Here is a 13,925-nt window from a genome sequence, read left to right as displayed (position 1 = left end):
CAAGCGATGTTGGAAGGACAAACATATACTCACACATACATACGTACATATATACATACATATATATATATATATATATATATATATATATATATATATATATATATATATATAAGGTTTAGATTTAGATTCAAAAATTGAATATGGTACTTATGTTTAGGCACCAGAATATAGTATGGTATGGTATTATATAAAAACCATTCCAAAAAACTAGGTGATCAAATAATCAAAATAAGCAACACGGATTTCGAAGATGGTTGCAGTACGCATGTTTCATGCTACTCCATTTATTTATATTGCTTAAATAAAGAAATCCCGGAACTAAAAGGCGGTCTATATAGGGATGATGCTTTATTCATCATCCCTAGTAATAATAAATCATTCATTGAGAGAATAAGAAAGAAAATTAGGAAATTTTTTTAAAGTTTTAACTTAAATATTACATACGAATATAGTACTAAGATTGTAAATTTTTTAGATACCACTCTTAACATAGAAGCTAGATTATACCACCCATATAGAAAAGAGAATGAGGTTACTAGATATGTAAGTAGATTATCCAATCATCCACCAAATGTATTAAATTTTATAGTTAAAAGTATTTCTGAGAGAATTACTAGATTATCTTCCAACATTGATATATTTAATTCTAATTCAAACTACTATAATGTGGCTTTGTCTAAAGCTGGATATGCCCAAAAAATTTCTTTCCTTAGTCCTGGTAGGACATCTCTCCTTGATGCAGATAATAATAATAATAATAATAATAATAATAATAATAATAATAATAATAATAATAATAATAATAATAATGGTTAATGGCCTCTGGCTTGAAATCAGAAACAGAGGGGTTTATCATAGCAGCCCAAGATCAATGCCTACCTACAAAGAACTACCAGGCCAACATATTAAAGAACGGCAGCTCCCCATTATGTCGTATATGCCAACAACAAAATGAGACCATCGATCATGTTGTCTCCATGTGCAGTCTGCTTGCGCCTACAGAGTATCTCAACAGGCATGATAGAGCTGCACAATATATTCACTGGGTAATATGCAAAAACCTGGACTTGCCCCATGATAAAAACTGGTGGGAACACAAACCACCCCCAGTACTTGAAAATGATCACATTGCACTCCTCTGGAACTTCACCATTCAAACTGACAGAAAGATAGACGCAAATAGGCCAGACATCATACTGAAAGACTTCAGACAAAAATCATGCCTCCTCATTGATATGACTGTCCCAATCGATATAAACGTATCTGTCAAGACCTACCAAAAACTGAGCAAATATAAAGATCTTGAAATAGAAATTAGCAAAATGTGGAATCTGAATGACAGCGAAACGGGCTGATTACTACCTAGCTCAGATACCAGGAAACCCCAAAATGGCTGAAGTTCAAAAGATAGTGCTCATGGGAACTGCCCATATCCTACGTAAAATACTGTCTATGTGATCTCAAATTTTAAAGCAAACACATAATTTTCTTATGGTTTCTTAAACATTCACTTGAACAAAACTGTACAAATCCAAATATATGGTACCCTAGGCATAACACCTACATGAACTTCTAACTTGTTGTCTCTTGAGGTCTCTGGGTGAGACTTGGATCCAACTTGTACAAATGCAAAACAAAAGTCAAACATAAAATAATAATAATAATAATAATAATAATAATAATAATAATAATAATAACAATAATAATGATAATAATAATAATAATAATAATCATAGATGTTATAACAAACCTAATAACTTTAGTAGTAGTAATAATGGACCAAATAAAAAGCAACCCTATATGCATAATAAAAAGCAACCCTATATGCCTAAAAATTTAACTAATAAGAAAAATAATAAAGTACATTTTAATAGTAGACTACTTGCTAACACTAGTAATAAACCAATGTTAGTAGACAGTAACGGCGAAACTAATGATATAAATAAAAAGTATCCCACAACTAAAAGAACCACCGATCATAATAATAATATTGTTCTGGGAAGTAATAGTAATCAAAGTATACCCCATACTCACCCACACAATAAATTCAAGAGAAAAAATAAAAACTCTATCTGGTTAAATATCTCCTTCCACTGTGCAATATCCACAAATATTTACAAAAAATTTATGAATATTTTACAAAAAAATTTCCCTTCTTCCCACAGATATAGTAGAATTTTCTCTTGTCATACAGTCAGAGTTTCTTACTCTACCCTTCCTAATGTAGGTACAATCATAGCTAGGTTAAACAAAAAGAACATTAGGTCAGCTAGAATAAATGAAGTTAAAAATAGTGGATATGGTTATATGAATAGTAATACAAATAATAATCTAGCAAATACCAATAATGATACTACTAATAATTATATAAATAGAAGTGAAAATAACAATGACAATAGAAATTATGAGGATAATAATAATATGCTTAGTCCTGTCAACCATAATTTTAACCAACAAATAGAATACAGCAGTAATGATGTTGTGGTTTTAACTGGAGTTGATGTTGGGCTCAACTCCAATGAAAATAATAGGAATCAGGGACTTGGTTCATATAATATCAATATGCCTAATGCTGGAGGAATAATTCTAACTGATAACACATCAGGAAACGAGCTAAATAATGATGGAAATGATCAATATATACCTAATAGTAGAATTGAGGAAATGAGTAATAATATTAGTGTAAATAATTGTAATAATAATAATATTGTCCCATTGTCCCTTATTAGGAATTTGTTGCACCCGTAACGTAGTGTACAGATGCATTATTAGTACAATAACTGAGAATTTTATTTACATAGGATGTAGTATTAATGTGAAACAGAGAATATATAACCATAGGTCCTCTTTTAGACTAAGACATAAGGCTAATAGTACGACATTAGCAAGTAAAATTTGAGAGTTAAAAGATAATGGTATTAATTTTAGCCTTAAATGGGAAATTATAAGAAAAGCTCAACCTTATAGAAATAATAGATATGGATGTGAATTATGTTCTATGGAAATATATGAAATTTTTAAACTTAAAAATAATCCTAATCTAATCAATAATAGATTAGACCTCAGGGTATCGTGTGTACACTGCTCTACTCGCACTTTTAAATTTTTTAAAAAGTAGTTTATTAAGTAGTTAAAATTATCAAAATATAATATTTTAACTTCTACCATGGTCATCTAGGGCTATTAATTAGCACTTATTTTAAATTGGAAATTGAACCTTTATAACAGATATTCCTGATCTCTCACCTTATCATTTAATCTACTTGTGATAAATAAAATTTCATCTTTACTCCATAGAAGATATTTTTTCACACCACTTCTGCTAATACTGTTAGTTTCTCAATATGTATCTTAACCCTATATAGCTTATAAGAATTGGAAATTTTTCATTTTTCATAAGTTTTTACCTTATTTAATGCTTGATTTTAAAAGAATCATTATTTATTACATTATTCCAGGGCTTACAGCAATAGTGTCTTGTTTTTTTTTTAATTTTTAACTTAAATAAATCTAATCCTTATGCCCAAAATTAATCTAATCCTTATTCAATTAATATTATTTAATTAGCCCATGTTAATCTTAAAACAAACTCATGACTAATGAAACTTTTAATCAATCATCATGTTCCTGTATTGAATGACCTTGTTAATTCCTAATATCATTTTTCTTTTTCTGTCCCTCAAACCTTAGTAAACTATATAAATCCTATACTAATTTTTTCTTCACATTATAAAAATATAGCTTACATTTATGTGTCTTCAAAATAGTATTATTATATTATATATATCAGCTAAAATTTTAAAATCATTTTAAAAATAATTCAAAATAGTTTTCCATGAACCCAATATACTTAATATCCTTAGACCTTACACCTTATAGCCTCTGAATTCAATACTGACATTACTTCATGATTTTTGTATAAATTAACTACATTTCAATGTTAAATCTCTTAACGAGGACATTTCATTTTATTGTTATTAACATACCTCTTATTGTTAAAATATTGTTTAAACTAATATTGATGTCTGTAAAACAATACTGATGCTCTATTCAGACTAAAGAAAAAGCCCTGTTTGACCTACATACCTAGGGTTTAATTCCTCAACATTTTGATAGTAGTAAAAAAAAAACCAACCTATAAGAGTGTTGCCACTCTGACCAGAGGAACCTTTATAACCATATCCTTTTATAGCCATGTCCATGCATAATGCTTACACCTTCCCTTTCATTAGAAGTGATTGTCCCTTATACTATTACTACTAGATAAGAGACAATAAAATCAGAGACAGAATTTTTGCCTAGAACCAATTACTAGCCTGATAGAGTTGGCTATGTCAAGATGGATTTTTATGTAATCTTCCTCCCACTTGGATTTGAAATGTTGCCACAATTATAATATGTCTATTCTACTGTAATTTTCTGCATTTTCGTGCAGCTGAAGATTGCTCTACATATTGCATTTAATGTAATGCTCGCATTACTTAAATAAATGGAGTAGCATGAAATGTGCGTACTGCAACCATCTTCGAAATCCGTGTTGCTTATTTTGATTTTATATATATATATATATATATATATATATATATATATATATATATATATATATATATATATATATATATATATATATATAATCACTTCTAAGGAAAGGGAAGGTGTAAGCATTATGCATGGACATGGCTATAAAAGGATATGGTTATAAAGGTTCCTCTGGTCAGAGTGGCAACTCTTATAGGTTGGGTTTTTTTTACTACTATCAAAATGTTGAGGAATTAAACCCTAGGTATGTAGGTCAAACAGGGCTTTTTCTTTAATCTGAATAGAGCATCAGTATTGTTTTACAGACATCAATATTAAGAGTTCCAACACTGTCTGTTTTTTATGTTTTATTTATATTCCTGCAAAACCAATGTGGGATATAGAATATGGAATATACAATATGTAATATAAAATAAAAATGGATGGTACAATGAAATAAAGTATTGAATGTCTTATTGAATATATGGAATATGTCTTATTGAATAGATGAAATATTGAGTGTTCAATATAAAGGATTAAATATATTGAACACTCAATATTTCATCTATTCAATAAGACATATTCCATATATTCAATAAGACATTCAATACTTTATTTCATTGTACCATCCATTTTTATTTTATATTACATATTGTATATTCCATATTCTATATCCCATATTGGTTTTGCAGGAATATAAATAAAACATAAAAAACAGACAGTGTTGGAACTCTTTTAAACAAAATAACATATTCCTCTATACACAATCATACAAAACCCCTTTTTTTGTATTTATTTTTACTCGCATATATATACATATACATATATATATATATATATATATATATATATATATATATATATATATACGGCGGGCTTCTTTCAGTTTCCGTCTACCAAATCCACTCATAAGGCTTTGGTCGGCAAGGTGTCACGCAGTGAGACTGAACCCAGAACCATGTGGTTCGTAAGCAAGCTACTTACCACACAGCCACTCCTGCCCCTATGTTATTTGTAAATAACGATGATGATGATGTTCACAAAATGCCATGTGAAATAAAATGAAAAAATAAATATCAAAGCATGAAAGCAGACAATCTAGTGATGAGAGTTGTACAAGTCGTTATGTGTGAATGTTAACTATTACGTCATTACTTCCACGTCTGCAGGTCAACGTCCTGTTGCCAGTGGTTGTCACGTTAAGACTACACTTTAGATGGAAAAGCATGATAGAAACATGGTTGTATTTCTTATCTCTGGTAAATGGGGTACCTTATAATTTTATACTTTTTTATTTGCACATATAACATATAAACATGTGCATCTTTTAGAAGATTATCATTTCATAAGATTTTGCTGGCAAACTTTTAAATAAACATAAACATTTATTGGTCAATATACAGTTTTTGCGAGGAGGCGAGCTGGCAGAAACGTTAGCACGCCGGGTGAAATGCTTAACGGTATTTCATCTGCCTTTATGTTCTAAGTTCAAATTGCGCCGAGGTCGACTTTGCCTTTCATCCTTTCGGAGTCGATAAATTAAGTACCAGTTGCATACTGGAGTCGATCTAATCGACTGGGTCCTTCCCTAAAATGTTCGGGCCTTGTGTCTAGAGGAGAAAAGAATATACAGTTTCGGTCACGAAAAAAAAAAAAAAGAAAGACAGCCTACTAGGTAAAAAAAAAATGTGTAGAAAACGAATATGAAAACAAAAATTTGCGCAAACGAAAGGAGTGTGGGAGAAGATTTTTTCCCTCATAACTTTCAGGAAAATGGATATATATTGATGAAATTTTAAAGGAATATCGTTCAAATAGCACAAATTACGATTATGCATTCAAAAAAACTATAACATATTCAGAACATTATTTCAGAAAAATATCACCATTCTCTTTGAGCATATAAAAGATAAGTTTAGATGGGACAAAGTAACTAAGCCAAGATAAGGTTGTCTCCAAAAAATGATGCAACAGTACAAAATAATGACGCAATACTTGCAATGTAATGGTTTTAAACATGAGAGGAGAAATTAACAAGAAATCAGAAATTACTCATTTTGTCTCCTCCACCTCCACCACCACCGTTATACATGACAGACTGAAACTGCAAGCATTTACTCATTTTACCCCGATTACTAATTTCCACTACCACCTTCTCAATACATGACATTAAACTGAAACTGCAAGCATTTCTAAACTCGGAACCTTGAAAAACTTATTTCAGATTTATCAGTATCGTTGCTATTGTTGTTTAATCTTAGATAAACGCATATAAAACTCACCTACGGTCAAAGGTATTTCGGTCCTGGTCATCATTTCATTTTTTTTTTTAGAAATTTGTTCGCTATTTCTAACATGTTGAAAGCTAACTCAAATTTACGTTCATACTAGGTTAAATGAGTAATTTCTGATTTCTTGTTACTTTTTTTCTCAGAGTCAAAATATAGTAAAAACTCCTCACTCCCCCCCCCCCTCTCTCTCTCTCTCTCTCTCTCTCTCTCTTTATAGCTTCCCAACCAGATGGTTCCGGGTTCAAGCCCAGTGTGACACTTTGGGTATCTCCTACTGGTAGCCTCGAGCTGACCAAAACGTTGTGAGTGGATTAGGTAGACGGAAACTGAAAGAAGTCCGTCGTATATGTGTGTGTGTGTGTGTGTGTGTGTGTGTGTGTGCGTGTGCGTGCGTGCGTGCGTGCGTGCGTGCGTGTGTGTGTGTGTACGTTCGTGTGTGTCTGTTGTTTGATATTCAGGAAATAAATTTGATAAATAACACGGTCGGGAAATGCAATTTATGAAACAGGATGAAGTGGGTTTTTTTAAATATTCTATTTATAGAATAGTGAATAAAACGTTGGCTGTTTCAACATCAACATTTCAAATATAATTTTTCACAGACACAAAGCCATACATTTGTAACGGAACGGTAAAGTTATCTGAATTGACCTTAGTAAATGGTTGGTATCTATTTTAGCGTCTGAGAAGAAGGAATTATAGGTTACGCTATGCCCCGTGTCATTTGAACAGGGAACAGAGACAAAACCAATTACTCGAAGACATTTATTGTAATGGCCTGTTATTTTTATCATTCCAGTATTTTTCTAAGTGAATAATCTATCTCTCTCTATATAAAAATGAGAATGTTTGTCACTGTGTCTGTGCGTCCGTGTGTGTGTGTGTTTGTGTGTGTGTGTATGGGTGTGTGTGTGTGTGTGTGTGTGTGTGTGTGTGTCTGCGTGTGTGTGTCTATGTGAATCCCTAAAACTCGAGAACTACACAACCAATTTCATTCAAATTTTACACATGCCTTACTTAGGGTCCCGGTTGTGTTTTAGTCAAAATTTTTTTTTAACTTCTTGCATAGTTCGAGCCCACAGCAACATAATATCCGCTCCACTATTTAATTATTACGTGTCGAACGTGAAACAAAAACACTCATGTCAAATACTTTCACTTTAAAAATGAAACTTTTCCACTATTTCAGTATCAAAACTGAAACAATCACATTTCGATACTGTAATGACAGATACTTTCACTCTAATGGTTTCATTTTCATACTGAATCTACTACAGTGAAAATATACTCTCACATATATACAGGCATACATACATATATACACACATACAAGCATATATATATCTGCACAAATGTATCCATATACATGCATATATATACATGTATGTGTATATATATATATATATATATATATAGAGAGAGAGAGAGAGAGAGAGAGAGAGAGAGAGAGAGAAAGAAAGAGAGAGAGAGAGATGTATATGTATACATGTATGTATAAGTATAGATGTATATGTACACGTATTTGTATAGATATATAGATATACATATATATGCATACATGTATATGTATACATGTATGTATAAATATAGATGTATATGTACACGTATATGTATAGATATATAGATATAGATATACATCTATATGCATACATGTATATGTATACATATGTGTAGATGTATATATATAGATGTAAATGTAATATATACACATATATACATGCATACAGATATCTATACATATATACACCCATACACACACACATACACATGCACACAAACGCACATATAAGTCATTTGTTTTTTGTTTTTTTTTATCCAAAACTACATCAAAAGTACTGAATGGATCTTTATGAAATTTGGAAATTATATTTCATGCATAACGGCCATAACCCACATGAAAATTCGTATATTTTTGATGTTGATGAAATTTTAACCATACATATTACACACAAATAAAGTAATATTTCTAAAATTTCTTCTTAGAAGTTACAAAGACCCCTTCATGGGGACTTCACACCCACAATTTAGTCATTTTTCCTAAGCAAAGACGAATACAGTTGTACTATGGGAAGCTATAGACTCACCCGAACATAACAGATGAGCATTATTTCTAATTCAACAGTACAACAGTGTAAGACTATCCTTTCACATATAGTTACATTGTGATTTCTGCAATGTGGTGCATAAATTGTCAAATAAATGACACGCATCTTTGCCTCCACTGATTCACTTGCAAAGTGTTGAGTAAAATTATTTCGTTGCAGACCTTCTTTGAGTCTTTTTATTATCACTGGGTCATACATAGTCCCCAGTTGGTAACATTGATTTCAAGGCCTTCCCAGATCAGTGACTGGTTGTTCTAAGACATTTATTGATTGTAATTTTTTTCTGCCCAGTTACCTACCGGTATAGTGGTTATTTGCAAACTCCAGAGGCAATACTTTCATTTCCCTTTACTTCAAACATCACACGTTGTTATTTCAACTGGGTCATGTCCTTCCAATTGCTATACATCCGTAATGCATCTTACAGCTGTGTCTGTCACCTGTACGGGGAGGAATCCTACATTGGGGAGTAGTAACCATTAGGCTAGGGTAGCTGACTGATTATCGTGATCATTCGTCTTTTGGTTTCCTGTAGTTTTGCTCTCTTTTACAAATCCAGTGAACATACATATATTTCCTATTTCAAAGAAATTCAAACAATACATATTAGACCCAAGTTAAAAACATTCCCAACAATTCCAAATTAACACATGCCTTACTTAGGGTCCATGTAGTGTCTTAAGCCAAGATAAATTTTAACTTCTTGCATAGTTCGAGCCCACAGCAGTATCATATCTCCTCCACTATTTCAGTATTACGTGTCAAAAGTGAAACAATAACATCACTCTACTGTAATGTCAGATACTTTCACTTTAACACTGAAACTATTCCACTATTTCAGTATTACATGTCAAAAGTGAAACAATAACATGTCGCTACTGTAATTTCAAATACTTTCACTCTAATACTTTCAATTTCATACTGAAACTATTAAAGTGAAACTATACTCTCATATATACAGGCATGCTATAAGACCCAAGTTAAAAACATTCCCAACAATTCAACTTCTCTAGTTGACATTAACACATCCACCCCCAATAGGGGCTTTCATTCCCACATTTTAGAGCTCATGAGTTCCATTTTTCAGGAGCAAAATCCTTTTTACAGGTTCCAGAAGACTGAAATTTTGGAATATGCGCATAAAGATCAATAGTATGGGATACATGTCTCATGATTTTTTTAGGGTGGGTAAAGAGAGAAAAAAACCTCTTACAGCTGTTTCAGACTAGAGGTGACATGCCTCATTCTATCTATATAACTCTAGTAAGCTGGAAACAGCTGTAAGACATTGTTCCTTCTTCGGTCACTAGATGTCCTTTAAAATTTTTATTACTGATATGACATAATATGTCATATGTGTTTGTATATTGGTTTTATTGTCCTGTCCTCTTAGTTGAAAAATAAGCAGGTAAATTGACATAATACAATGTCTGCAAGTTGATGAGTACCACATATTCCCCTCCATTTTCTTATTGCTATGTATGTATGTATGTATGTATGTATGTATGTATGTATGTATGTATGTATATATATATGTATGTTATCAATCAGTTTCATTTCTGTATTTCTTGTCCATAGAGAAAGAGCCGGACTCTAACATAGATTCAAGGCTCCTTCATTGGAACTTTTATCAACATCATCTAGGTATTTGTGCATATGTGTGTGTGTGTGTGTGTGTGTGTGTGTGTGCAGTATTTGGTGTTAGTGTATGCGCAGATTTGTATGTTTGTTTTATAGATGCGTTTTTATGTATATATTTTCATGTCTAGATGCATGCATATGTATTTATGTGCTAAATTTTTGGAAAGTTTTACATATTTTTACAGTTCCATTGATGGCTTGAATCTGTAGTCTTCTAATCAACCTTTTTCTTTCAGGTTTTGAGAACCCTAATTTTTTCAGGTTTTTGTAGAGGCAGTTCATTATGTATGTATGTATGTATGTATGTCGTTGGGCTCACACGCCTGCATACCGAGACATATTACATGTGTCTACAAAATGAAATTTGAAATTTCGAAAAAAAAAAAAAAAATTGTACGTGCCAGAATGTGTGTGTACGTGCTCACGGTTTTTTTTTTCTCTTTTCTTCACTTCAAATTCCGATATAATCGTAACCTTCCCATCCTAAAAGGTATTCGAAGAAAATTTCATTAAAAATACCTGTTTCTGAGTTATGAGGTAACAAAGTCAATTAGCGTGAATTTTCCGAAACTCCTCTCCCCACCCCTTGGAAGATTTTTTTTCACAACAAATTCCTATATAATCGGAATCTACATCATCTGAAGCGTATTTGTGGAGAATTTCATTAGGAAATAACTATTTTTCTGAAAGTTATAAGGAACCAAAGTCGGCGGGGAGATGCACATTTGTGTGAGTATGCCATAAAATTAATATGCATTGCACCAAGGGATACTCATATTCGCAGCTAAAATTTTTTAAAGCATACCGAAACACTCACAGCATTACTGCGGGTGATCGCGATGTTGGGGAGCCGGCACCATCGCGAATATTATTTCATGCATTGATGAATCAAGACGCTAACAAAGTTATGAAGTTCCTTGTCAGCATTCAGCTCAGCAGAACATTGAAATGCCACAGGTCGAAAAATGTGATTTACACACAAATTACCGTATCATAATGAAAATATCAATATGCATTTATATATGAGGATTATAGTATATTTATCGATTTCAAATTTTGGCACAAGGCTACATATTTTGTAGTGGGTGGGGAGAGTTATATTTACTTATAACGAACTAGTATTTGATTAGTTTTTATTTGATCAAATCCGGAAGGATGAAAGGCAAAATTGACTCCGACAGAATATGAACTTAGAAAGCTGAAACTAAATAACACTCTAATGATTCTGTCAGTCCATCGTCACAAAATATATTATGGCACATATATAAATTAATGTGTAAGTGAGAAAATATTGTAATTTTAATAAGTCACCGCAGTGATTTGAAAAAGGGATTGGAAAGCCCAAGTGGTAATTAATGGAACGAAGGGGAGATAATTGACTTGTGCTTAGTCAATCTTTAATAACGAAAGAGGATAAAGTGAAGTAACGCCATATTGTGTTGAGGTGAGACAGAAGAAGAAAGTTCGTGTAAATACACAAAATAAACATGGAAGATATGTTAATTGTTGTGAAAAACCCGAAGTATTATTCAACGAAAGAAGAAGGAGAACTCTCAGATGACGATGAAGATGGAATAGTTCGTAATGAAGGCCGTGGTGAAACAGACGAGAACATGCCAGTAGAAAACAACAACAACAACAAACATTATTGTAGGAAACCTCCATTGTTTAACAATCATTCCAGAGGTATTTTTGATAACTTTGGTAACAATATGAGAGATTCTTCTTGTGGTAATGGTGCTCCTTTCCCATTGTCTCCAAACCGTAGCGGTGAAGACGGCCCAAGTGGGTACTTCAAAAAACGGCGACTACCCCCGCCACCTTCGTTATCTTGTGGTATGATGAATCCGGGTGGCCGTAGAGACAACAACAACCCTATGTCTTCTGACATGTGTGGTAGTAATTCTGGTCCAGGTGTTAGTGGTGGTTACTGGGCACCTCCGCCACCTTTAAGACCACATCACCCGTCACGAATTCCTCAACAACTGCCACCGATGTCTCACCACCCGTATCGTCCTTCGCCTCCAAGGTGTCCAGTTGGACCGGGTGTTGAGAACCTTGGCCCTGGAGGACATGGTCAGTTGCCTTCTGGTAACAGAGATAGTCTTCCTCCGGGACCTTGGCAAGACAATCGTAGATACGGTCCTATGACTCCTCGCAGTAATTTTCAATGTATCCTTTTTTTTCACTCTTATTTTCATTCTTGAGTAATCAACATTAAACTGCTAAACATTTATTGCTGTATTCATTCTCTCTTCAGATAATTGCAGTGTTTTATATACATTTCTATATTGTATAAGTTAACGGCAAGATGTTTGTTTACATTGTGATGTATATGACGAGCGACATATCCGATTATCTTTTAATTCTTTTCAAAATTTTATATCGTTAACATTGTTGATTATCTTAGAGTAAAAAAAAGATAAGATGACAGTAGCCATTTAATGTTAGGTACAAACCATTTTAGAGGGCTTTCATAGGTTAACTTTGTATTGACGCAATAAACATGAAATGTAATTCACATTAAGTATTTGTAGCCGAGTTGTGAAAGCAAAAATTTAAATTTAAATTTTTTTTTTATAACGATCATCAGTTCTCCTTTCCATGTTATATGTATTTTTTCTTCAAGTTATATCTCTGTATGAATAGATATAATAATCATTTTAATAACATTTTCTTGAAGAGTTAGTCGATTTAATCAACTTATAGTACTTTTTTTTTCGACCCTAGAAAGATAAAAGGCAAAGTAGACATGTGGCTGCGTGGTCAAACTGCCACATATTTTATTAGAAAATAAAAAGGACCCGTTGTATTCTATAATACTTTTATATTGTAAGCAGTTTCTCTTGTTCTAATGTAACTTTATAGGTTTCTCTAGAAATGTCTGTTAGTAAGGAAAATTAGTGAATACAAGGAAGTTGTAAACATTTTGGTACCACGGTTATGACCTGTTCTCAGGTCTGTAGGAATCAAAGGGAAAAGATGAAGTGGAAAAAAAAATCACATATTTAAAAATAAAACCTTTAAAAAGATATTGAATAAAATGTGATTTTTTTTTTTCATGCTGTTGCCATTTTGATATTTAAATGTAATGTGAACTTTTCTTGCTCGTTCGCTGTTTTAGAAACTAGGTTTGTTGTTTATCTTCAAGTGAACAGACTTCTGTTGAAAGGCGTTCCAACCGTTACCATCCCATCTTTTTGTATATTTAAGATTTAAATCCTACATTGTAACCTACCTTTCCAAGACAGTAGGGTGTAATTTGAGGGTATTAGGTTGTTATTGCTTGCAGATCGATCGACCGCATATTAAAGGCATTTTTTTTTACTTGAACTATGGTTTCGACAGTTAACAACAGAGAAGTTAA

At 32.4% G+C, this 13,925-nt stretch overlaps 1 protein-coding gene and 1 long non-coding RNA gene across 2 annotated transcripts in view; one reads left to right on the top strand and one right to left on the bottom strand.

Annotated features, from left to right (window-relative positions):
• Positions 1 to 5,883: 5,883 nt before the first annotated feature.
• On the bottom strand, positions 5,884 to 7,144 carry LOC149137260 (uncharacterized). The gene is made up of 2 exons (XR_016240796.1): positions 6,804 to 7,144; positions 5,884 to 6,131 (listed from the first exon to the last, which is right to left on the bottom strand). It is a non-coding gene; the product is annotated as an uncharacterized LOC149137260 (long non-coding RNA).
• Positions 7,145 to 11,369: 4,225 nt separating this feature from the next.
• The window catches only part of LOC106874332 (zinc finger C3H1 domain-containing protein), a 68,485-nt gene continuing 65,929 nt past the window's right edge, over positions 11,370 to 13,925 (top strand). The window contains exon 1 of the mRNA XM_014922023.3: positions 11,370 to 12,730. Coding sequence (XP_014777509.1) covers positions 12,046 to 12,730 — 685 coding nt within the window. The 5' untranslated portion in view covers positions 11,370 to 12,045. The remainder of the gene's footprint in view (positions 12,731 to 13,925) is intronic.

The sequence above is a fragment of the Octopus bimaculoides genome, chromosome 2 (assembly GCF_046866305.1).
Source record: "Octopus bimaculoides isolate indiv1 chromosome 2, ASM4686630v1, whole genome shotgun sequence".
NCBI classification, from domain to species: Eukaryota; Metazoa; Mollusca; class Cephalopoda; order Octopoda; family Octopodidae; genus Octopus; species Octopus bimaculoides.
This window is presented reverse-complemented; position numbering and strand designations above follow the sequence as displayed.